Source organism: Phragmites australis, chromosome 20, assembly GCF_958298935.1.
Source record: "Phragmites australis chromosome 20, lpPhrAust1.1, whole genome shotgun sequence".
Classification (NCBI taxonomy): domain Eukaryota; kingdom Viridiplantae; phylum Streptophyta; class Magnoliopsida; order Poales; family Poaceae; genus Phragmites; species Phragmites australis.
The window spans coordinates 22,853,127-22,880,062 of NC_084940.1; the positions used below are offsets into that span (position 1 = coordinate 22,853,127).

The 26,936-nt window shown below is 40.6% G+C and overlaps 2 protein-coding genes across 6 annotated transcripts; one reads left to right on the top strand and one right to left on the bottom strand.

The window, feature by feature from the left end:
- Positions 1 to 6,524: 6,524 nt before the first annotated feature.
- Positions 6,525 to 9,499, top strand: LOC133901702 (uncharacterized). Its single transcript, XM_062343156.1, has 7 exons — positions 6,525 to 6,692; positions 6,758 to 6,890; positions 7,076 to 7,164; positions 7,259 to 7,337; positions 7,424 to 7,533; positions 7,788 to 7,852; positions 9,084 to 9,499. The coding sequence occupies exons 1-7, from the start codon at positions 6,567 to 6,569 to the stop codon at positions 9,175 to 9,177; spliced, it is 696 nt and encodes a 231-aa protein (XP_062199140.1). The 5' UTR covers positions 6,525 to 6,566; the 3' UTR covers positions 9,178 to 9,499.
- A 45-nt stretch (positions 9,500 to 9,544) lies between these two features.
- LOC133901700 (type I inositol polyphosphate 5-phosphatase 2-like) lies at positions 9,545 to 14,263 on the bottom strand. 5 transcript variants are annotated; one of them, XM_062343153.1, is made up of 10 exons: positions 14,016 to 14,263; positions 13,802 to 13,901; positions 13,636 to 13,707; positions 12,752 to 12,839; positions 12,571 to 12,663; positions 11,563 to 12,340; positions 11,295 to 11,479; positions 10,484 to 10,592; positions 10,221 to 10,369; positions 9,545 to 9,997 (listed from the first exon to the last, which is right to left on the bottom strand). In XM_062343153.1, the coding sequence occupies exons 1-10, from the start codon at positions 14,043 to 14,045 to the stop codon at positions 9,790 to 9,792; spliced, it is 1,812 nt and encodes a 603-aa protein (XP_062199137.1). In that variant the 5' UTR covers positions 14,046 to 14,263; the 3' UTR covers positions 9,545 to 9,789. The 5 variants fall into 5 exon arrangements, 4 of the variants coding, with proteins under 4 accessions (XP_062199137.1, XP_062199136.1, XP_062199139.1 ...); XM_062343152.1 differs by having other exon boundaries at positions 12,559 to 12,663; positions 14,016 to 14,261; XR_009906756.1 differs by having other exon boundaries at positions 9,855 to 9,997; positions 10,221 to 10,332; positions 12,559 to 12,663.
- Positions 14,264 to 26,936: the final 12,673 nt, after the last annotated feature.

The window sequence follows — 26,936 nt, forward strand, 5'->3', positions numbered from 1 at the left end:
GTTGCCATCCTCATCCTCATTGAAATGGAGTGGCTTTGGCTCCTCGTCCGAGGGCGGCATCAATGGGCAACCCTTCAACCAATAGTAGTACTTGATGTCACCCTCATCCTCCTCCTCATACTCATTGAAGTATTCACTCATCTCCTCATCGGTGGAGAGCCGCTCCACCTCCTCCTCCTATGAAATCATCAGGGACAAGTTAAAGTAGCGCCCCACTGGCTCTGTAGAAGGCAGTGTCGGTGCGACCATGACGAGCAAGGGTGGTGGAGAGGAATTGATCAGAATGTGGCAGATGGAGATGCGGCGCTATGAAGAATGCAGCCGGATTGGGGGTTTTTTGCAGAGAAATGTGAGAGGACGGATCTGGCACGGGAGAATGTGAGACAAAGAGTATTTATTACTCAAGGCCTCTCTCTCACCGTGTGAGCCTGTCTGAAATAATGTCTCTCACTATTTCAAACCGGAGCCATGAGAGACCGATACGATCCTCATTGAAGTGGAACCATGAGAGCCATGAGAGACCAGATGCACAACTGCACCACTCGTGATCGAGTCATTTCCAATTTGAGTTTGGGTGCCTTACTTCTTTGGTCTTCGAGAAAAAAACTCATTGTGGCCAGTTCCTTCAAAGTTCAGAACCAAGCACTGATTCATCATCATCTAAGTTATATCAATAATAGAAGAAGAAATTAGCCATCAAAATAGCAACTAAATTGTCGATTCGATGATGGTGCGCTGGGTGTTGTCAAACATGCATGTCGGTAGGGACGGTGTGATGGATCAACCAAAAAGTAGAACAAATTTGTTGATCAAGCGAAACCAGTCAATTACTAGTTAGCTCATGCTTATATATCTCCAACATGCACGCAATGCATGCAACTAATAATGATCAGTCTCCTGTTTATTGAACATGTTGAAGATACTGTGACTGGTTTTCGATGCATGGGTGCTGTATATGGTACGACGTGCAACCAGCTTGAATCAACATGATACCTAGCTTAATTGTCCTGATTTTCCACATTTAGTTAGTTATTGGGGTGCACATGGCTAATCGAGAAATTGGGAACTGAAATGAAAGCAATCTCTCTCTCTCTCTCCCTCTCTCTCTCTCTGGAAAATCAGTGATACTAATTCATGCCACACAACTTTTCTCAAGGCCTTCTCTTGCTGAAACTCTTAATTCATCAATGAATTATTGGTCCATTCCTAAGGGCTCCTTTGAAGAAAATCTAACACAAAGTCCAATTTGTTGAGACTCTTTTTCAAGTCTTTCGTCTCATTATAAATTCCCCTGCAGAAATTTTTCACATTACATCCAAACGGTCATTTCCTGCAATTGTCATGCATTTTGCAACAGCGAGTGATGTGCATAGATGTAATGATTTTGATTGCTAATCGATGCCAACGACCTGTTTAATTACCGGTTGATTCCCCAACTAATTTGGTGCGATGTTAATTTGTTTGTTTCTTTAATTGCATTGCACGCACGTACGTTCAGCATTGCTTAATTAACAATACTAGCATGTTTCAGATGGCATGGACGGTTAAGAGGTCTAATATATTTATGTCGATTCAGACTGGTTGCAAGCTGCAATGACTAGCTAGCTACAGCCTAGAAAGTCGTGTACGCAGTTGGCACATACACGTCGACGATTTTGTTCAGAGCTTTTGCTGCTGCTTCTTGTTATGCCTATCATTCACATGTTTGGTCCGAGTTGCAGCTGCTCTATATATACTATCCGACTTTTTTCCAGCTTTGTTGTGTTTGGAAAAGGGGATCCAAAGTTGGACCAAACCATATAAAGCTTAGGGGCCGAGGGTCTGGCCCAATAACCAGTGAAAGAACCCCTTAAGTAATATGGCATGGAGCTAGGATTTGCAACCAACCCGAGGCGTAAGAGCACATCAGTTTTCTTCTTCTAGCTCTGCCCGCCCTCTATACAGGCCCCTCTATGGCGATAAGGTGGGCACTGATATGCATGCTAAAACTAAAGAATTTAAGAACATACACTTCTAGAGAAAATATTTGTGCAGATGATTCAGAACCCCGTATGAGATGCTTTTTTTAAACTACCTGTGAAAAATTGTCTGTATGAATCTGGATTTTGAACCGTGTGTACAAAAGATTTATACAGACGGCTCCAATAACGAGCCGTCTGTACTATAGAATATCACAGACATGTGATAAAATAATAGTACAGACGGCTACAGTTTTGAGTCGTCTGTGATATAGTAGCAGTACAGACGGCTACAATAATAAACCGTCTGTATTATAGGACAGTACAAATGGCTCTAGTTGTGAGCCGTCAGTGAACCAGGAACATGAGCCATATGTTGTGCATTTGTACAGACTGTTGTAAGTCTAGAATCATCTATACATTCATGTATACAGTACTAAATTCATATATTACTGAATGTAAACTGACATATCGACAACAAATCGTATATACAACAGTAAAATATCATACACATAGCAGATCATTTGTATTCAAACTCCATACACACAGTAGATCATACACAGAGTAGATCAAACATCTTCATTCAATGTCAAAAGTCACAAATATCATGCAAAGTTATACACATAAACAGAAGTAAAATATCAATATTACAATGCTTCACAACATTTGCAAAGCATTCTTTCTTGAGTCAACTCCATGCCTAACAATATATAAACCAACAAATTAGCTTTAGCACACTGAATTAAAAGGAAGTAATGAGTTGATTTGCTTCATTTTCTATATCATTAGACATAAAGGTATAATACATCAATAGACTGCAAGATGCAAGCATTTTCAATATATTGAAATGATCAGCTTCTGTTGAGATTACATACCTTGGCTCCTAAAGTTATCACGATCATGAAATTCGCCGCTCTCCTTTTATGATCTACGCATATATGAAATGGATGAGTCATTTTTTAATATACATAAGATTGTCCTTCGCGAGATTATTTGTAGAAAATTTATATGTCTGTACAAGAAAATTAAAATAGTTAGGTGCAGCGATAAAAAATACATTTTAATATATTATAATTACACTAACCAGAGGATATACTGGTGGCTAGAGTCAAGGATTTGCATCATATACTGGGCAATATAGAACCAACAGAGGTTGGTGCCCTGTGGCTGCTTGTGACATTGCAGAAATTTGTGCACGGTACATTTAGTTCTATGGAATGCATATTATAATGGTAAATTGATGTGAGATGAAGGAATTATTACTAGGAACTGATGTTGGTGGGTCGCCGATGGTTTATCTCTCCGTACAATCCCGTCCATCGAAACATACTTTGCAAACGCCCTTGTAAACAAGTATGTCAGATCTGAATACCTCTTTGGGTCGTAGTACATCGAGTCGAGGTATATGCAGTACTGATTATGTGTATAGATACAATGGTCTCAGTAGTCATACGGTAGAAGAATAAGATCCTTCGATCCACAGAGAGTGAACATGGCCTCCGCGATGTATTTCTCAACCTCCCCTGGAGACCAAGTGATCGTTGACCCACATATGACATGTGGGTCAAGGAATCCAATTCTCAGATTCTCTCTTCTGGCTTCTTGAATCATAACTCTATACATAAGAGTAATGTAGATGAATGAGCGTATCAATGAGTTAGGCGGTTCATTAAGCATAGACCATGATTAATAACACTTACAATATCCAGCATCTCATTAGATTGACGTCCAGCTTGTCACAATGGTAGAAGAGGAATAAATCCTCGAAGGTCACAAGGAAGGTTCCAGCTGGTTCCAGAAAATGTTGTCGTTGGTACTTAGCACTGAAAAAAGGAGAAATATGTTTCTCCTCATGAATCCTCTTCATGTATAGGTCATGCAGAATCATACTTGCTCAGCCCAATTTCTCTAATGCTTTATTGCTCAGTAACAGCTGGTCTGCCACGTAGGTGTTTGACAGAGGTTCTTCTTCTACCTCCTTTCTCTTGTCCTTCTATTTGCTAGCTCTATGCTTTCCGGGAGATGCTATTTTGGCAGACTATTGGCCAGTTTTGCTGGACAATTGTTATTCCTGATGTGGTGCAGAAGGAGATTTAACCTTTGGTGGATCATGATGAAAAGAGAAGTCGATGCTGTCGTGTACTGGAGACAGAGGCTGCGGAGGCGGTGGAGGAGCAACTAGTGTTATGAACTTCTTCAACCACTGGATGAAGGAGTGGACAGCCTCCCCAAGTATTCTGACGTCATCCTCTAGGGGAATAGGAAGTGGGAGGGACGTGTAATTCCTGTATACCATGTCCACTGACACCCTAGCGCAACCAGGCTGTAGCGGGACTCCGTGGATTGTCTATTCCCCACCACATGAGAACGCCAAGCCTGTGCCAACCTCAATGATGTTATCGGAGCCACTAGTGGTGGGTAGTATGAGCTTGCACTTGGTGGCCACCTCTATATCGTCGACGGGGTATCTCTCACCAGAGACCTCTTTTGGAATGTTGTCGACGGGGTATGTCTCACCAAAGACCTCTTTTGGACTGTCGTCGACCGGGGGGGGGGGGGGAGGGGGTCACCTTCAAATCTACCAATAGGGAAGTCATGTTGATCGAGCATGATATCTAGAGCGTTATCTTGTGCAGATGTGCAGCTGCTTCGGTACCGAGCCGGTGGAGATTCAATTGTCATGGCTACATCCTGTTGTCTCATAGTCCGTACTCACTCCTCAACCCGTTGTTCCATCCTTTCTGCAAGCAAATCCATCTATTCTTTCATCCTTTCTTCGACCTTAGCGACAATCTCCATTCTCATCTATTCACGCTCAACTGCTTCACGCTCAACTTTGTTTCTCCTTCGGCTCCTATATGAATCGACATCGTCAGGGAATCTCATCTTCCATGGAACAAAAACACCTATGCCACGCATGCGACCCGGGTGCTCTTTGTTCCCCAAAGCTGAGGTTAGTATGTCTTTTTTCCGAGATGGTTGGAATGATCCTTAAGTGAATTCTTCCAAAAGTTACAGGATCCTTTGAGCCACTTGCTCGATTTCTAGCTTCTTGAAGATGATGGAACCATCAGACGAGCGTACGGTCCTTCCTCGGAACCAATTCCGAGCCTGCCTCTCTAGGATCTAGGAAAATAGTGTAGAGCGATTCTCCCGAGCTACCTGCTCATCCTCCTTGTCCCAATCCAACTCTTTGCACGTGTACCCACTGGTGCTGCCTGTGGGGTTGCGTGTTGCGTGACTGGCATACCCTTGTTAGCCTGACTCTGCTGCTGAAATTTCTCAGACTGGCACCTTGCCACAATATTTACTCCAGAACTCTACTTTACGCTTTCTCATAGTCATAAAAATCTCGATTATGTCATCCTCACTTACCTTGAAGAAAACATCACGCTCAATAAATGTAACTAAATAATTATTCAATAACTTGTCGCACATATTATTTCTCAACTTATTCTTCACTAGACTCGATGTTGAAAATACGTTTTTAACACTTGCTGTCAACACCAGTAAGATCAATTCCAATTTAAGAAGGAAGTATACCAAATTATAACGAACATGCTTATTTGTTTCAATAAGCCTATTAGAGAGCTCTCTAGGATTGTTTAGTCTTTTGAATCTATCATCTTTTCTCATATCATCAATAAAGTTACCAAGTTGAATTTCAAGTTTTATCAAATTCATGCTTGATATGTCCTTAGGGTAAAACTTAGCAAGTCTAAATACCTTGTGTGCATCATAAGCAAATGAATTGAACCTATTCAAGGTCGACATGCATAGAATCAACTCTATATTAACCTCATCAAACTAATTGTTAAGCTCTTGTCGAATTTTATCAATGACACTAAGATATATCTCTCTTATAAAATAATCATCAATTATTTATTCGGGCAAGAAGCGCAGCTTCAAAGCCAGGCCAAAACAGCACCTAAAGCGACATTTCCACATCGAAATATTTGTATGCGCTATTGATTCCATCTTCCAGACCTAAGTGACGCAATGCCTCAACTTTTGTTTGGGGCAAGCACATTATATATATTGAGACATTTGGTTAAGAAGAAATGATTTTGTCTTTGATAAGTAATAAGAAATGATATTGCCATTTCGATCTTCGGAAGAACTCGTTGGATTCACTTCTGCTCCTTCCTGCAAAAATTAGGCGGTGAGGAAAAGGATAAAGTGGACATGCCGTACTCTGAAGACAAGACTCATGAAGATATTCGCAAAGCATGTCTAAGAATTGTGAACGTTTTATATTTGTTTGCATTTTTATTTGCAGCCAATGGTTGGGTTCATGTCTTAGGGAGAGGCAGATTTTGGTTTATTAAAAAATATGAGCTCTGATGACGCTAAGATGAAATGAACACGGATTTTTTGTTAAAGCAACATCTGTTTTATGATAAGAGGTGATAACACTCCGCTGCAATAATAATGCGAACGAAGCTGATGTAAAAAAGAAATGCAAACTAGTGCGGCAATGCTTCCCATGGGTAAGCTGAGCTGTACGAAAAAGCCCAAATGCCATTGCTGCGGCCCAGGCCACTTATCCAACGGTCGGTCAAAGTCAGAGCCGCAGGAGGAGAGACTGCGGCACGAATCTTACAGAGCATGAGTCCTGACGAGACGGAGTCGGCCATGGCTGCCGCCGGTGACACGCCGGAGACGGTAGAGGTGACGCTGCGCGCCGTCGGCCCGTCTCGCCCCACCACCCTCCGCCTCCCTCCGCTTCTCTCGGTGTGTAACACCCCAACCCCTTCTTCTTCCCTAGGTTCGGTTGCCTCCCTAATGCCTCCTTCCAGGTTGCCGATCTTCGCCGCCGCATCGCCCAAGATCGCCGTCTCGCAGCCCTAGAAGAAGGTCGCCTCCGCCTGGTCCTGCGAGGGACGACGCTCCCGCGCCAAGACGACGCCCGTGTCAACCTCCGCGATGGGGGTGGGTAGCCTAAATCATAACCCCGCTCTGATTGGCGCTGATGCAAATTCCGCAGTTTGATTCCTTCATTGTTTTATGTATTACTACCTAGTCACTTCCAGGATGGTTAATTGCCTGTTCCATCAAGTTCCTACTTGCCTATTTACGCTCTTTCTTCTAAATTTCCGTTCTGGCGACTTCTGTAGATATTCTAATAGTGGCTATGCCACCGAAGCCACCTGCTAATCATCTCCGTGATGATGACGATGAGGAGGAGGAGGAAGAAGAAGAACTGGTAAAGTTTTGTCACAATATTTCCAAGAGAATTGTACTTGTAGGATGTTTAAGTTTGGTGCTCCTCATGACAATTAATCTCTCCGTTCCCACAGAAGTTCAAAATACCACAAACAACAACCTGGTGGAAGAGGAAAATTTTTATTTTTCTTCAGGACAAATTGAGATTACCTGGTAATGTACATGCATGGTGCACCTCTATTCTCTGTTGAAATTAAACATCAAGTGTGATGAATGTAACGTGCATTTCTCTTCTTCAGATATCATTTTGATGGCGCTATTTTCTCTCAGTATGAAAGCATGGGTTATCATTGCAATGTGGTTCCTACTGGCACCCATTGCTCAAAAGTATGACGTTGGACCTCTATATGTAAGTAATCCCTTCGATAATCAGTACTCTACAAAATAGTTCTCAGTAGTACATCATGACACTGAGTTAACATTTAAGCATTCGGAACACATTCGGAACCAGTCACTGAAGAATTGAATTTACCAATTCTAGCTCCAGACAGGGGAACAGATTTTGTGCAGAAATGATTCTACAATATATGTAATACCAAACTTACAGGATTTGTTAATAGATTTCAATTTATTGACAAACGCGAGTATTTGCTGTCTACCCAGATACTTGGTACGGGCTTCTTGATCATATTTCTCAATCTCGGAAGGAGACAACAAGGTGATGTAAGGTATGTCATCTTGTCCATTCAGTCTGCCAACAACTATTGTTGAGTTGTTGGCAGTGGAAACCTGGCTTTTCACTCAGAAAGAATAAACCTTACCAACATTGTGTTGTGTTCTTCTATGCCATGGACTAGCTTATTCTTACAACTCTTTTGTTTAGCATCTGGATATGATATGTTATGATACATTGCAATTTTTTTCTTTGGTTGTCTTTGGTATTTTGAAACACCAATACTTCAAGAAGGCACTTATCCATATCAGATACCATATCCGATACCAATGCGCGCCAGATACGTATCCGGCGAGTATCCGTAAAAAATAATTATGTAAATTCCGGATACACAATTGGATACTTCTCCGATACTTTGGGGATACCGCCCACAGTCCTGCACACCTCCTTCTCGCAGAGCCACTCGCATGCCACCACGTCAGCCGCCACCCGCTGCTAGAGATGCCCTCCCAGCTGCAGTGGCAGTGAGTTCCTCTCTAGCTCTTCCCCTTTTCAGGTTAATTGGTTGACAAAATTAGCCGCGTTTATGATTCATATGGAGTGGAAACAGTTTTGCATGTTGTGAAGATGACAAAGCAAATTTGTGTTGATATTGCATAATTTGAACTACCTTTTGTCATCTCATATGCAAATTACTGATGAGTTAAATCTAGGCATATGCTCTGGTTTGAATTGACATGTTGGCATGTTAACAATAGTAGCCTCTGAGTGATTCAGATAATATAAACATGCATTGCGAACTTATTACTGCTTTTTTTAAAAAATAAAATGTATCCGCGTATTGGGTTTCCTGGGAAAATGATATATCCTCGTATCCGTATCGGTCCGATACCGATACACGTATCCATATCGGTGCTGTCTAGATCAAAACCTTCTTTTTCTTTTGGCCAAAAGCAGGTGATACTGTGATATCATACTGTCATTATCAAATTCTGTGCGTGTTTTTGGTAGAGTAGCTGTAATTTAGTTTTAGTGTCTGTTTTTGTCATGCTGATAAACCAAAACCGATGTTTCTCTATTAAAGACCCAGGGGATCAACTATTTTCTTTTTTCACCAGTGCTACTACTTGCATTAAAAAATAGAACCATTAAGATGCAAAGATCTTGCAGTAGGAAATTTGGTTGTAATAGCTGATAAACAAATATGGATATGAAGAGTATATATGGAAGTTAAGGCTTATTGTTTCCCCACTTTTAACTTTCCGTTTGTTCTATCTTCCACACAGTGCATACTCCATATTTAACGAAGACTTCAGGGAGCTGCCAGGAACACTTAATGCAGATCGCATAGACAGAGACATCAGGGCAGGCCAATTTTGAGCCCTTATGTAGGTTCCCGGGACCATGGTATGCTGAGATTTGTATAGAAGCGTAGTGGGCATTGTCTTTCACTGAGTCTGGAAAACTCATTCAAGATAGTGCCCTTACAGGACCCAATGTATTTCACTCCTGTTAGTGTTACATGTGGACGACGGGGAATTACCTGTGCTCTTCGCAGATATTTGAATGTTCTTGCAGGTGTTATGAAGCCTTCCACACTGTACTGTTATATTGCTGTTGAAACTAGAATAGAGAACAACTGCTTTGGCCACACTAGGCGGATAATTGTGATATTTGAATAATTAATAGCAATAATTTAGCAGCTTCAGCGGAGCCATTAAGGTTTGACAAGTTCGTGCCAATTAGATTGCGATGCAGAAACATCTACATTTGATAACATCCGGATTTCATTTCAGTTCATCTCACATCGGGAATATACGCTAATACAATCTGACAAGCAATACTTTAGTTACGTGTTACAAACATATTTCAAATCCTTACCGCGACCCTCTCTATGTTTCTTCAACTACTATCACACATGACTGACTGAATCAAACGGAAGAACCGCCGAAACTTTCAATGCCCAGCTCAGCACTATTGACTGACTGAAATTCAGAAATCAACTGTCATGTAATATTTCCCCTTTGAAACGAACCCAGGATTGGTGAAGTTCAAAACCCGTTCGATTTTTCGCTGATCGAACACCTCAACTTCGACCAAGAAGAGGGAGCTGACTGGCCGGTGATCCGAGAGGCTCAAACCAGAGCTCCAATACGAGAGTTGCTTGGTACCCTTCCCCAGCCATAGTATGCGATCACACCTGATTCATTTGCAACACAGAACAGTTAAGCATCTTGGAAAAGTTGGTTGTGCCAGTTAGAGGTGACAGAAGAATTCGCATGTTAAGAAACACAGCATTAGACTCTGATCAGTACGGCATACACACAAGTGGTTTTATACTTGATTGTGAACATATCATATGCATGTGCTGATGTATTCATAAATGATAAACTAAATAGAGTATGATCAGAAAGACACTTAACCATGCTGGAGATCTTTTTTTCTGTCCTTCATTAGGAATCTCCCCAACATATCTGCTTGAATTTCTTTCATACTTGTAAGTTGGTGGAAAGTTAATCAAGCCTTCCTTCCAACCTACGAAAGTACTCCCGCTTATTAGCTCCTTTGTTAGCTGAGATATATGCAAATGGATGTTAATTAATTTTTAGAAACAGCAAAAATTATCCCACTTTTTAGTAGGTGTAGTGTTATCCAATCATCAAGCAATAAAAATTCATCGTCAAACCTGGTCAGACTTCAAAAGATCGTCCCACCTCTTCATAGCTACCAGACGACGTACTTCATTATCCGGCAAGTCAATGCGATAATTAAGATCCCCAAACCAGAAAATTCGACTGCTCCAAAATGAAATTCTTACTCACTCCAAAACAAAACATTCATCTTATGATACCATGAAAGATGCAAAGTAACACTATCAAACTGAGATTCCTGTTGCCAAGAGACACCCTTCCATGGGAAATAAACTATGTTGTCAGAAATCTAGCATAAAAGAAGCACACTTCAACAGCGAGGTTGTTTGGGAAGGCAGTGTGCGTGGTCTGAACTAGTTATAGCAAAATTAGGGTCCATACTCAACAGGGAATGCAGTAAGTTACAAAAACAAGGGAATGACACAAATATAATCACATATTTTGACAATGAAATAACAGTAGCGTACAAAAAGCAAGAAACACGTCTAGATTGGTTCAAGACAAATAAAAAGAATAAAAAGGATGGTAGGTTTCCATGTGATCTGTATTACGAGAAAAAAAATACTCGATATGCATTAGTTCTTTGACCAAATGAGCGTCTGTACATTCCTAACTCAGTAGTAACCGGCACTGGAGTCGTTTAGTGCATGTGAAAGTTAGTAGAAGTTCGATTTGTTGTCCATAACAAATATTTATGTTTTCAGTTCCGTGTGCAAGATAATTTTAACCAACTCGATCATCTTGTCAGGGTTATTCAGTATGATGAAGAGCAAATGTATGACCTCAGAATCAAACCAACTTTTTTAAGGAAGACAGTGTAATGGGGACGGAAGTGTATATACATACTCATGTGAAGGAATCTTTTGTGGCCGACCAGCAGCAAACAAGGAAGAAAATCTTGTTCTTTGTAAAATTTCGTCCACATCAGAGTTCCTTTTCTGTTGATCCCCAGACTTGTGGCCAGATGCTAGATGGGAGCAGACAAAGCACAGTCGAGTTTGGAAAAGAGACATGCTGATGGAAATCGATCCCTGCAATAGGAAATCAGCATCTTAGTTTGACACTATTCATCAACAGACAATGGAAATGTACATCCTACAGGGCTAAGGATGACCTTGTTGCCCATGTAGCCCAGAAGTCCAACCCCAACTGAAGCTACCTCCAAGTTGTTAACATGTTGCCTCAGTTTTCGGGAAACCCATACAGAAACATATATGCCAACCATTTGTTTACTGACAATGCGCACATAATTTGCACGAGGCATTGAAGATTCTCTTTTCCCAAGAGTAGCACATTCCTCAACAGTGCTAGCAGAAGGTGAGTCTTCTTCTGACGTCAGATCAGATATGCGATCAAGCGAATTTAAAACATCAAGCTTCTCCTGCTGTTCAGACCATAACATGCCAAGATTCCCCGAGCTATGATACTGTCTTCTTATACCAACCTGCAAATCTACATCCTCTAGCTCAAAATCTCGAGGGTTTTCCGCAAAGCTGGTGCTAGATAGCCCCAAGCTCATGACTCTCCTCAACCCTGCACCTGATACCAAAACATTTGATGGAGTGTCTAGTGGATGTTCTGGCCAGTCCAATGAGCTAGTCACATCTAACCAGTTGCAACTAAACTCACTTATACTAGTTGGCTTGTCTCTAAGATGAGTTAAATTTCCCCTCGCTTCATCTTCAGGTTTGCGTTTGGTGTATTCATGTCCATCCTCTGAAGTAATAGGTCCTAGTAATGGTGATAGTGGAGCACTGTAGCTTTTGCAGATTGCCTTGGGTTGTTGAGACTTGTTTAGTGTTCGGCGGATAATAGCCTCCCATTTTCGTATTGGTCTACTGTCCTCTGCTCCCAATACATTCCCAGCACTTAATGGGACCACTTCCTGGAAACTGCAACACAAGTGAAACATTTGAAATCCGATAACAGTGACTAGCCACGTTTAATGTCATGATTAAATTGGCCAAAGGAGCACAGCAAGTGATTCGATAATATGCCAATCAGATTTCAGCAGTCAAGCACACAAGAAAAAAACATGTCAACATTGAATATCATGATTACTTTATCCAAATTAAAATGCAACAATTTCATAGCTTGACAAGGTACCCACCCTAAAACATACATGTCTGCTGGCTCTTGGGTACAAAGCCACTGATCAAGGTCAAGGTCTTCATTAGGAGTTCTTCCAGCAACATTCCATGTTCCTATCATCACCCTGGTGGCAACCACTCTATGTTATAAACTACTAGATGCTTCACACAGAACGCATTTGAATATTAAAATGAAATTATAAAAATCCAAACCTCACATCTTTGTTACTTATGTAGTTAACACGTAAATTCTCTGATTTTCTTCTCTGAAGCCTTCGCAAAGGAGGAATTGTTTTCTCTCCTAGCAAGAAAGTGGACAACTTGAAATCAAACACATAAAAATTTCATACAAAATTCAGCAATACAAAGGTTTATAAGACAGTACACATGAATTTTCGTTGTACATAAGATTATGAATCTATCAACTGTGTCCTGACTGGTCAGGATTATTAGGCTACTTCTGCCCCTAGAGGCTAAAGCATAGACCTACAACAGAAAAAAAAAAGAGAGAGAAATATATAGAACCTATCATAGACGACTGATAGAGGGGTTCTATTGACATGTTTGTTCCTTAGTAAAATACAGGAAATATTTCAAATAGTTCTATGATTGTACAACTGGACAAGAAAAGAAATCAACAGTAATTTGTTTCATCAATAACTGACTAACTCTGTCTCTCTGTGTTCTGTTTAGGATATTTGCAGCCAAAACTTTTATAGTCTATACTAGCATATCGATTTAATGATCAGATTCCTATCTCAGATATCGTGAAAAATAAGAAAACTTCATCGTTCATTTCTTGTTTCTAAATTCCATTTATGAAGTATTGATGTATTAGTTTGTACCTGAACTTTGTAGCTTGAAGTTAGGATATTATCTTCCAAACCTAAAGTAGCTAGAGAACCATTGTTCTGCCACCATTAGGAGCAGTGGTATTTTTTTTTCAAAGTATATAGTAAGCAAGAAGGAGAACTAATTAAAATGAATGCAAATTTAAACTCAGAATACACGCCTTAGAAATGTGATTATGTCAAACTGAAAAAGGCACCAAGATATAGACATCAGTGCGGACCATTATGGCAATAATTTCACAATACCTGATGATTTGCTAATCATGTACTTGTTACCATGTATCTCAAAGAAGCTATCATCTCCAGAGTCACTACCATCTGAGAAAAGATATGAAAATTCTGACTCCAAACAGAGATATCCAGAGTGCAAGCAAAGAAATTTCTAGAACAATGCTCCTGCAGTTTACCATACCATTATCTTCGCCCTCTGTATCAAACTCGTCTTCACTGAAATCTTTCAATTTTGACTTAATGTTTAGCCATTTCCTCATCACCATTGAAGGCCAAAACGGCTGGAAATTACTCCAGGTTAGATAACTCCACGTTATCAAGAATAGTAAAGGGAACAAATAATCTAACACAAGCCATACAAACATATACAGAAGCTCCTGATTTCTGCAAATTACCTCTGATTGCTTTCTTCTTTGGGCTCTCATGATCTGCAATGCTACAAGGCATGCAACGAGCAAAGCTCCAATTCTCTCTCGACTTCAAAAGAAAAGGCAGACTTGTATGTTCCAACTCGCTACTGGAAGGGAAGCACCAAAGAGTGATAGATAAGTACATATAGGGATGCAACTAGTCAGGGAGGAGGTCGGCAACCATCACAAAGAAAATAATCATATTAAGTTTCTATCTAGTTCACTGTTGCCTCTTGTCCTTCAAGTTGCAGAATAACTTTTGTAGTGCAAGATCCATATTGAATTATTCCACTGTTGTCGATTTGGTTGTGCGGAATATGTGATGTAAACATCAATATAAGAACCTGTCCTTTTCCGGAAGAAGAAAATTAAGAGAAGTGTAGATGAAAAAATTGATCACAACTGGTGGACAAGGCACAACGTTTGTCCTGGATGAACTTTTACCAAGTGGCATGGTTCAACAAGACATTAACTAAGTGACATGGACCAGCACTAGCACCGGCCAACTTTTGGAAAGAGCTGGACTGGTGCACATATGGACGGGTGGAGTGCAGGTATTACTCGTTAATCGTTAGCAGGCACAACTTCAGGACAAAAGATAAATTCGTAGAAGATTTTGTGGAGATGGGCACCGCGTGTTGTCCTTGGGCTTGTCCACTTTGCTCTAGCAAATAGAAAGATGGTAGGCTTTTGGTTCTGAAGCAAAAAAAGAAAAAGAAAAAAAAAGGGAGAACCTCAAATAACCATCCAGGAGGGCGACAGTACTTCCAAAATTGATAAGGAATGGGACATCTGAGAGATGGTGGGTTGAGGAAGATCTAAATCTTAGTGAAACATTAGTATGATAAGATGATACAGAAAGCAAAGGTTTTTGGAATGGGGACTTAAATACCTTCTATCAAGTATTTGATGGACACAGGATACATCAGGAGTGACAAGTAAGCCTCTAATATTTTCTTGAAAAAATATGCTTTCAGATTGCTGACTGTGACATTATACCTACTCTTTCCCATAAGGTCAAAGATAATGTAATTATCATAACCAATTATGCACTCCTAACAAGAAGATGGCACCCAGAGTGGACAAATGTACGGGGTAACTGGGATCAAGATCGAAGACATCAAAGCTAGTGAATTTATCATTAAAAAGAATGATTGGTTGGTGTATTTTGCAATGTATCAAAGATTAAAAATGAAGAAGAAATAAGGGGAATTCTTCTATCTGTAATATCACTTTTCCTGTAAGGATGACCAGGAAAAGGTAACCCACTATACACACGAGATACGTTTCTCGAGCCTGCAAGTCGAGAGAACATAATTGTAACACCCTGGTTTTAAGAATTTATAATTTTTTTTTAAAAAAATCCAATATTAGTAAGTAGCTTCACCAGTAGAATAAGTTTAAAACATATTTTCATAAACAATCAATTCATATATGTTATTATTTTGTGTCCATTGCATACTGAGTTTTGCTAGGAGCTAGGTAATGCATTAGAGTTCCTTTTCTTTTTGTTTATCTTTAGTGTTTTGAGTGAAAAAGATTTTAAAAAATATTTTTATAAAACTCTATAGTAAATTAGTTAAGAATCTTAATGGTTGGAATTCAAAATCTTTGAATTCATCATCTATTCAATCCTTGATCATACCTGATCCTTCTCTAGTTTAATTCAAATCCTATCTAAATCCTAGTTTAAATCCAATCTCTCCTCTTTCTCAAATTCTACCTAATCCAAATTCAAATTCTTTATCTACTCCTATTCTTGTTCAACCTCATTTTTCATTTCTCTCAAATTCAGTTCAAGCTCAATTCAAATTCATACCCTATTCAAATTTATTTGCAAAAGTTTCTTTTCTAAAACCCTAGATATGCCTAAGATGCTATTGGATCCAATCCTATCAAAGCGCAAACTCTTGGCTTGCACACAAGTCATCTAGGAGACCCAACACAAAGGATCCACGAAATCTGTGGATTTTTGTGGAGTCCTAGACAGTCTCATCTTCCGATTAAGTTTCAGAATTCAAGACGTCCTAAAATACAAATCTTAACAACACCAAATTTGTAGGTCTCGTCGAGAGCTTCAATTTGAACCTATGAAAGTCCCCTTTTGAATAATGAAGCTAGGAGTTATGGCCCCCGAAATTAGTGCTGCGCAGATAAGTCTCAATTCAAACAGTTGATCTTGTGACGCACTTTTGAAAATCAAAATGACGTTTTTAGAAGTTCCAATGAATACCAACGTTGTAGATCTTTTCGAGTACTATAATTTAGAGTCTAGAAATATCCACTTTGGAGTCCGAAAGGTGGATATATCATCCTCAGAATAGAGAGCTACGAAAAAAGAAATCCTAACTGACTCGAACTCGAATCCAATTCGTGTCCGGCTTGGACTCCACCTCAACCAGCCCCCCTGGCCCTATAAATAGGTGTTGCACATCCTCCACTACCCTATTTCCATGCCTCCAAACCCTAGCCACCTCAGGTGCCCTGCCGTGCGCCACCATTCGTCGGTGTCGCCGCCGGCGCCACCCGCGATGCGCTGCATCGTTGTCTCCGCGAATCCTCCTTCCTCGATTGTCAAAGCAAGGTGAGGACCCCTATTTCTCCTTCCTTACCCCTATTTTACCATAATACTAAGTTCCTAGCCAAGCCCTAGCCCTGGTCGAAGCCCGATCTACACCGCCATGGTCGTCGCTGTCACGGACAGCCACACCATCACCGATTAGCATCGATGTTCCCGTTTGACCAGAGGTCAAATCACAATTCCCTTTCACCAGAGAATGACCCATGATGTTACCCACGCCGTCACAAAATGGGTTGTCCAGTAGAGCAGGCAAACCACCAGGATCAAGGTCGACATACCCGCTATTCGATTTCTGGACGCGTTCTGTGTGTGCACCAAGTTTGTTGTCATGTTCCCCGTCAATCCGGAAGCCGTATGGATGTTCCATCTTTGTCAGAACATGTCCCATGAAGTATTCTATGTGAAAATAGGAGCCTTTCACCTGTTGTGTAGCGACTCCACCAGAACGTGTTTGCCAACCGCAGCATATTGCAACCGTCACCTATCGCATCTCCGCTTTTTGTTCTTCCTCTCAGGGGATGATCTGCCCAAACCCGTGCTACAGCATTGTGTTCCTGGGAAATATGAACGTCTCTGTTCATACGGTTCCTCAAAATTCATAGCCAATCTCCGCGAACGCGAGCATCTTCATTGTTGCATCTGTTCACAGTCACCACCAAACCTAGCAGCAATCGTCGTTGTTTTGCCGCTACCTCGGATGACCCCTTTCAAAACCGATCATACCTTTGAGTTAGCCTTTCCATGTTTTACACCATGTATCCCTCGTTTCGCTAAAATGCCACTAAAACTGAATGTCGATGTCAGTGGTCACGTGCCCGATCGCCATCTCCAACGAAACCCAAGCCGTCACCGCTACGCTGAGTCGTCGGCAGTATCTTTAGCCCAAAAGCGCAACCTCCGGCCTTTTTTATCCATCATAGGTGGTCAGGACTAGATCTCAGCGTACCCCTTCTTAAACCCAAGACGGTGCTTGCATAGCATGCCAAGTCAGCACCACATCATCCTCCTTAGCCAGTCAGCGAAGTCTAGTCAGCCCTATACTTATTGAACCTTGTGCAATGATGTTGTCAAGCCTGAACCAATGGTTGCATGAGAATGCCAATTCCCATCGGAAGATAACTCTAGTAAACCAGCCTTTACTTTTCAACCTAATCCATCTTCCGAAAGTTCATTATCTTTCATTCTAACTCTGATTTAGGCTATTCTTGCGTCTAAATTCTTCTAAAATCATAATTATTCAACCATAGTATTTTAAAGTGTTTTAATAATGTTTGGTGTACTATTCTTAGTTAGTTTTGTTGTGTGATTTTCTGGTGTGTGTCGAGAGCAAACGAAGAGCAGTTCGAGAATCTCCAGGACCAAGTCTTTGAAGAGTTTGAGCAACAAGTTGGAAGAGGCAAGTGTCCTTGAACATTCTGATCCTAGTTTTTCAAATATGCTCTTTATTTCAAACATGCATGCTGTTAATTTTGAATCCTATTTACATATAGTACCTTGTCCATATATTCCTTGTCGCCTAGTTGTCGGTAGTGGTTATGTTAGGTAGCTTATGCTTGGCTTTGCGTAAGGGTGTGGATGGGTAGTCAGTTAAACATGACTAATGAACTATGCAACTGAGTTGGGAAATTTTGCTAATGATATAGCAATATGGAACCTTAGGCCTTGAGCAAAGAGGTGTTGGTGATGGCGGTCATAGTTATATTGTTGGTTTAGTGTTTGCTCAAGTGACCTAAGTAAGGGTCGGTTCGTGGAGCGACAACCCAAGAAATATCGTACCAGCCATGAGACCTGGTACGGGATAGGCTTGGCCTATTAATTAGTGGATTCCAATTTTTGTGCATGCCAAATGGAAGAGTGGATGTGTGGGGACGGCTAAAGCTAGAGTCATTTGGTTAGTGGTATGAGATGTGTAATGGAAGGGAAGGGTGAAAACTTACTGGAAACTATAAGGCGCAAAAAGGGCTTTTGGGTGGTGTGAAAACCACTTTGACGGTGGTGAAACTTAGTAGGCGTGCACATACTCAATGAAACTTTGTAACGGCTTTGTTGTGATCTCCGGGCGATACACCATAGGCATGTGTTAAATGCTTGGCCGGCACGGCAATAAGGAATTCACGACTCATGAAGAAAGCTAGACAACCTCTGTAGAGTTTAAAATCTGATATATCAGTCGTGCTCACGGTCATGAGAGATTTGGATCCTCACATGATTAGTTGGTTTGGTTCGATAGTTTTTGGTTACCTGTGGAGGGTATCAGGTCAGATGGTTTGGAAATCTGAAGTGGTTTTTAGAAAGTTAAGAAACATACGGAGATGTTTCTAAGAGTTAGATGTTTAGTGGTGAATCACATAGTTAAATAGGATGTTTTTATAACTCTTCATTACCAGTGTTGGCATTTATGCAAATTTAACCTATTACAGCTTGTTCCTTTATTTAAGCTTGCATGTCATTTGTTTCCCAGACTTGCGGAGGCTGCTCAGACAATGAAGAAGAACTAGGCTACTTCGCTAACGAAGATGAAGATTGTTAGTCTGGTGGACCCTCGATCGATTGCATGTGGAGGATGGGAGCTGCGCTGTATTTTGCTAGTGTGTTTTAGTTAAAGACTTTGAGATCTTTCTATTTTTGTTTAAGTTAAGCGTTTTAATAATGACAATGTGTATGATACACTGATGAAGTTGTTGCATGTATAAAACTTGATCCTAGCATACATGTAATTTACATCCGGTTTTATCCCTTTATAAAACCAGGTGTGACAGAGATGATATTAGAGCAGTATCGACCGTAGGACGTAAGCCTAGGTAGAACGGTCATGATATAAAGAATTTTTAAAAAAACCTATTTTGAAAATCTATCTTCATACTTTTCTAGTCTATATTCTCTACTTACCTACTTCAAACTATTGAGTAAAATGAATTTCCAACACCTCCCATTTCAAAACTAGTTGTTGAACCAATCCCAATTACTCCGATTGAGAATGATGCTTTTGAAGATCTCAGTTGACGTGTCTACCTCGAATGAAGATTCAGATGATAAGTTGAAGACACTTTGCTACAAGGATGAAATCATCTACCACAACACTGGAGATATGAGGATCTACCTCTGCGCCACTCGCAGTTTTAGTTTTTCGAGTCATAGGAGGACTTTCTCTATTCTTCATAAACGTTAGAACGATGTTAGTAGTGTGCTTTTGTGTGGTGTACCTTGAGTGATTTGGATTTTCTGTTTAAGTGCTGAAGTTCGTTGTCGGATGGTTTAGCATCTGGTAACAACGACATTCCTTATATATTTCTATAGTTGATAGTATAGTTAGGTTTTCTCCTTCTAGTTCTTTCTCTTCTTGCCCCAACCTTCCTCTCCAATCCTAATCAGATGGTGAACACAAAGAAAGACCAGTATGGTGGACACCAACCCCAACAACAATGGCCACAACCAGCATACGCCACCACAATTCAACAAAGAGCAAATTCTAGCAAAACAGGCTCAGATCCTCCAAAGAATGGCTCAGAACATGGAAAGATTGCTATGGATCACTAAAACTTTGATGTAGAAGATGGACATAGTCAGCAGGATAATAGGAAGAAGAGGAAGATGCTATTCCAAGGATAAAGAATCAACACATGTCCCCTTATGATAACTCAAGCACCTCTAGAAGGATATATGCTACATCCCAATAATTCGTATATGCCTCAACCTCAAGCACCTGTTCATTACTCAGATCATCAAACACCTCGTTCTATTCCACCTGTCACTCCTCAAGCCAAGAATAGCCTATCTATTGCCACCTCAGAAAAAGGATGTTACCATTACAGGGAAGAAGGACACTTTGTGAGATTTTGTCCTAAGGGATATCCAATATGGGCCAACCTCAACGTTCAGAAGCCTACTCAGTCTTAACCCCAAGCATGTAATAGAAGTCAGATGCTTGCTCAGAACAATTGTGGACAGCAGCACACTAGGACACGAAGCGGCCCTTGGGAACTCAACACCAATGATTGGGTGATCACCTACAGCGAATTTCAATCGAACAGGGCCAAATGTTTCAAGACATGCAAAAATCAAGCTAGATCAGTGCAACAAGGCAATCCCATCAATCAAGAATAGGATAATACAGCAGAAGGTGATCACCTACAGCGAATTTCAACCGAACAGGGCCAAATGTTTCAAGACATGCAAAAATCAAGCTAGATCAGTGCAACAAGGCAATCCCATCAATCAAGAATTGGATAATACAGCAGAAAAAGCTCTCCTCTCATGCTCCAACATACAGGTTCCCCATTCTACAAACCTGGACAGAAACAAACCCCAGGATCCACCTACAAGGAAGGTGTGTTTTGTTGTGGGGAAGAAAGACATTATACCAACCGATGTCCCTTGAGGATTCTTGTTCCTTACACTAAGAAAGTGTGTTTACACTATGGAGATGAAGGACACTTCGTCAACGAGTGCTCCAAGAGGTATTGTGCTAAACCTAACAAGAAAGTAGTGTGTTTCCGCTATGGAGGAGAATGATATTACGCCTATAGATGACCTAAGAAGCTTTCATCCTACAACCAGATTAACCCTCAGCCCCAGATAAAAATCCTAGTTCAGCATTCAGGTCATCACAACGTTCAAGCAGCAACTCAAGACAGTCAAGCTCAACAGGATGTTGTCAAGCGTAAAGAAGCTCGGTAGGCACCAAAAAGTTGAGAGTGATATACCAAATGTCAAGTGCAACCTTGTAATAATGAGAATCCGATATTATCTCTTCATATCATTAAACCATGTGGCTTAAGAACAATCTGTGTTAAGACTTGAAAGGAAGTTTTGTTTCCCCTCGTCCTACCCAAGAGATGTTAATGTTTCAACGCTCTATCTCTAGGTTGACTACTTCTTAAGAACTGGAAATGCATATTAATGAAGTTTGCTCTTTTTAAGGGGGTAGACCCTCTAATCAATATGTTGGTTCTAAAATCAGCAAGAGTAATGGAGTAATTAAGATGTGTCAAAGGAAGGATAATACTCAGAAACCACACTCAGATCACAAAAGTAACTGACAAGAACAAGTACCATTCCCTCGAAATTAAGATAAGCCTCAGTAAATCTCTAGGAATAAGAAGGTCCGCCAAGGTCAATTAACAGATGAGAAGATTAAAAAAAATGAAGGAAACCTATCAAGAGTGCTAAAGTTACAGATACTTGGGAAATAGTTCAGAAATCACAAAGATGTATCAAGATCTCAAGGATCGCTATTTGTGGTACGGAAAGATGAAAGATGTAGCAAAGTATGTTGCCCAATGTGATACATATCAGAGAGTTAAAATAGTACATCAGAAATAACTATAACAGTTGAAGATACTGTAAATGGAATATTAAAAAAAATTACATATTCAGGGTAATAAATCAAGATTTCTTGAGACAAGTTGAGAAGTCCCTCAAAAGTGAAGTGATCAAAGGACGCTAGTGCAATGAGGTCACCACCCAGAAGAAGAAAATGTGATTTGGAAAGGGAGAAGAAAATTTAAAGACCAAGTTTCCTTATCCCTTCTCCGATCTTTCCGAATCTCACGAGCGAGATTCTTTTTAAGGGGGGGGTAGATTTGTAACACCCTGGTTTTTAGAATTTATATTTTTTTTAAAAACAATTCCAACATTAGTAAGTAGCTTCACCAGTAGAATAGGTTTAAAACCTATTTTCATAAACAATCAATCAATATAGGTTATTATTTTGTGTGCATTGCATACTGAGTTTTGCTAGGAGCCAAGTAAATGCATTAGAGTTCTTTTTCTTTTTGTTTATCTTTGGTGTTTTGAGTGAAAAAGTTTTTACAAAACACTGTAGTAAATTAGTTAAGGATCTTAATGGTTGGAACTCAAAATCTTTGAATTCATCATCTATTCAATTCTTGATCATACCTGATCCTTCTCTAGTTTAATTCAAATCTTATCCAAATCCTTGTTTAAATCCAATCTCTCCTCTTTCTCAAATTTTACCCAAATCCAAATTCAAATTCCTATCTACTTAGTTCAAACAGTTTATCTTGTGACGCACTTTTGAAAATCAAAATGACGTTTATAGAAGTTCCACCAAAGTTGTAGATCTTTTTGGATACTACAATTAAGAATCCAGAAACGTCCACTTTGGAGTCCGAAAGGTGGATATATTGTCCTCGGAATAGATATCTACGTAAAAGAAAATCCTAACCGACTCGAACTCGAACCTGATTCGTGTCCGGCTTAGACTCCACCTCAACCAGCTGCCCCTAGCCCTATCAATAGGTGTTGCACATCCTTCACTACCCTCTTTCCATGCCTCCAAACCCTAGCCGCCGCAGGTGCCTTGTCCGTGCTTCGCCGTTCACCGGTGTTGCCGTCATCGTCGCCCGTGATGCACTACATCTTCATCTCGATAGATCCTCCTTCCTTGATCATCAAAGTAAGGTGAGGACCCCTATTTCTCCTTCCTTACCCTTGTTTTACCATAATTCTAAGTTCCTAGACAATCCCTATCCCTGGCCAAAGCCCGATCTACGCTGCCACGGCCCTCGCCATCGCAGACAACCACGGTGTCACCGATTGGCATCGACATTCCTGGCTGAACAGAGGTCAAATTGTAATTCCCTTTCACCAGAGAATGACCCATGATGTTACCCACGCCGTCACAAAATGGATTGTCCAGTAGAGCAGCCAAACCACCGGGATCAAGGTCGACATGCCCACTGTCCGGTTTCTGGACGCGTTCTGTGCGCACACTGAGTTTGCTGTCGCATTCCCCGTCAATCTGGAAGCCGTATGGATGTTCCATCTGTGTCACAACATGTCCCATGAAGTATTCTATGTGACAATAGGAGCCTTTCACCTGTTGTGCAGTGACTCCACCGGAACATATTTGCCAATCGCAACATATTGCAACCATCACGCATCTCATCTCCACTATTTGTTCTTCCTCTCAGGGGATGATCTGCCCAAACCCGTGCTATTGCATTGTGTTCCTCAAAATATGAACATCTTTGTTTAGACGGTTCCTCAAAATTCATAACCAATCTTCAGGAATGCGAACATCTTCGTTGCTGCATCTGTTCACAGTCACCACCAAACCTAGCAGCAGTCATCACTGTTTTGCCGCTACCTCGAATGACCCCTTTCAAAACCAATCATGCCTTTGAGTTAGCCTTTCCACGTTTTACACCATGTATCCCTCGTTTCGCTAAAATGCCACTAAAACCCAATGTCGATGTCAGTGGCCACGTGCCCGATCGCCATCTCTGACAAAACCCAAGCCGTCGCTGCTACGTAGAGTCACCGGCAGTATCCTTAGCCCAGAAGCACAACCTATAGCCTTTTTCATCCATCATAAGTGGTCGAGACTAGATCTCAGCGTACCCCTTCTTAAACCCAAGACGATGCTTGCATAGCATGCCAAGTTAGCACTACATCATCCTCCTTAGCTAGTTAGCGAAGTCTAGTCAGCCCTATACTTCTTGAACCTTGTGCAATGATGTCGTCAAGCCTGAAATAATGATTGCTTGATAATGCCTATTCCCATCGAAAGATAACTCCCGTAAACTAGCATTTACTTTTCAACCTAACCCATCTTTCGAAAGTTCGTTATCTTCATTCTAACTCCGTTTAGGCAATTCTTGTGTCTAAATTTTTCTAAAATCATATTTATCTAACCATAGTATTTTTAAAGTGTTTTAATAATATTTGGTGTACTGTTCTTAGTTAGTTTTATTGTGTGATTTTTCGGTGTCTGTCGAGAGCAAACGAAGAGCAGTTCGAGAATCTTCAGGACTTAGTCTTTGAAGAGTTTGAGCAGCAAGTTGGAAGAGGCAAGTGTCCTTGAACATTCTGATCTTAGTTTTTCAAATGCAATCTTTATTTCAAACATGCATGCTATTAATTCTGAATCCTATTTACGTATAGTACCTTGTTCCATATATTTCCTGTCGCCTAGTTATCGGTAGTGGTTATGCTGGGTAGCTTATGCTTAGCTTTGTATAAGGGTATGGATGGGTGGTCAGTTAAACATGATTAATAAACTATGCAACTATGAGTTAGAAAATTTTGGTAATGGTATAGCAATATGGAACCTTTGGCCTTGAGCAAAGAGGTGTTGGTGATGGTGATCATAGTTATGTTGTTCGTTTAATGTTTGATCAAGTGACCTAAGTAAGGACCGATTCGTGGAGCAACAACTCATGAAATATCGTACCAACCACAAAACCTGGTATGGGACAGACTTGGCCTATTAATTAGTGGATTCCAGTTTTTGTGCATGCCAAATGGAAGAGTGGATGTGTGGGGATGGCTAAGGCTAGAACTATTTGGTTAGTGGTATGAGATGTGTAGTGGAAGGGAAGTATGAAAACTTACTGAAAACTATAAGGCGCAAAAGGGGCTTCTGGGTGGGGTGAAAACCACTTTGACAGCGGTGAAACCTAGTAGACGTGCACATACTCGATGAAACTTTGTAACGGCTTTGCTGTGATCTCCAGACGACACACCATATGCGTCTATTAAGTGCTTGGCCGGCACGGCAACATGGAATTCACAACTCGTGGGAAAAGCTGAACAACCTCTCAGAGTGTAAAATCTGATATATCAATCGTGCTCACGGCTATGAGAGACTTGGATCCTCACATGATTAGTTGGTTTGATTTAGTTGGTTTGGTTGGATTGTTTTTGGTTACCTGTGGAGGGTATCAAGTCGAATGGTTTGAGAATCTAAAGTGGTTTTCAGGAAGTTGAGAAACACATGGAGATGTTTCTAAGAGTTGGAAGTTTAGTGGTGAATCACATAGTTAAATAGGATGCTTCTATAACTCTTCGTTAACATAGTTGGTATTTATGCAAATTTAACCTATTACAGCTTGTTCCTTTATTTAAGCTTGTATGTCATTTATTTCCCATATTTATAAAGTATGATATGTACTCACACTTGCTATTTTCATCCAAATGTATATCAAATGCTGCTCAGACAATAAAGAAGAACTAGACTACTTCACCGACGAAGATGAAGATTGTTAGACTGGTGGACCCTGATCGATTGCCTGTGGAAGATGGGAGCTTTGTTGTTTTTGCTAGTATGTTTTAGTTAAATACTTTGAGATCTTTCTATTTTTGTTTAAGTTAAGCGTTGTAATAATCATATTCTGTGTGATACACTAATAAAGTCGCTGTATATATAAAACTTGATCCTAAAATACATATGATTTACATCACGTTTTATCCTTTTATAAAACCGGATGCGACAATAATCGTTATATATGATGACAACAGCACCTTTTTCTTAGCTTTTCTAGGTTCCTCAACTTTGTCTAGGTTGTCGAGCATATTCATGATACTTTTTACTATTGCTGACATAAATAGTTTAGCATATTTCAAGAAAGACTTGTGGCCTTCATAAGTGGAAAATCGAGCACTCCATACAAAAATTCTAACACTAAAATATACCTCGGTTACTACCTTCAGTCCTTTATGACAGAGTGGCAATCCTCACAGATTCTTGAGTTCACTATTTGACGGATAACAGCTAGCCCCCCTCCTCGTGTTAATCAGTGATCCAAAGGTCGGCTCCAGCTTATCCCTGCGCTGTGCGATACAAACTTGATTGTCCTCCTCATCAACGTCAAATACTGCCTTCGTAGGCTCAAGGCCTTTCCTATCTCATCATCGCATATACCCCATCAGGTTGAGGATGTGAGGACCACCGTCCCCAGACAAGAACTCATAAGTAACAACAGTGCCCCGTGCGGCGATGGAGGGATGAGCTGGCGGCTGCAGCAGGGTGATAGGACTCGCCTGCAGTAACTGCAAAAGGCAGTAGTCATTGACACATGGACCTCACCGCGTTTGGGTCCACGCAACAGTGACCCTATTGCCCTTTGCAGTTACTGCAGAGGAACTCGCCGCCGCAGGCCTCCCTGCTTGTTGATAATAATAAAAAAAAAGAGGTCAAAATGACACTGGTTTGGTTTTTAGGAGGTCAATATTCAGCAATCAGAGCAACAAACAGTCTCTATACCCAACATGCTGTTCAGACTCATCCAACATAGCAGAGCAGATAGTTGTTTACAAGTCATATGTGCAGAAATGAATCAAAATCTTAGAAAAATATTTCATTTCAGTTCAACGATGCATTTTTTTTCGCTGTCTCGCTTCTTCTGCTGCTGTATGCAATTATGCAAGGCAAGTCCAAGTGGATTCTTGGGAATACTTTACTCAATCTATCTATAATTCTATACTCATATATAATTCACCAGTTATGATGAATTCAGATGATCCCTACTCCACCGTCCATCCGACTTGATCTTATAGCAACCAAGCAAAGTTGGATTCCG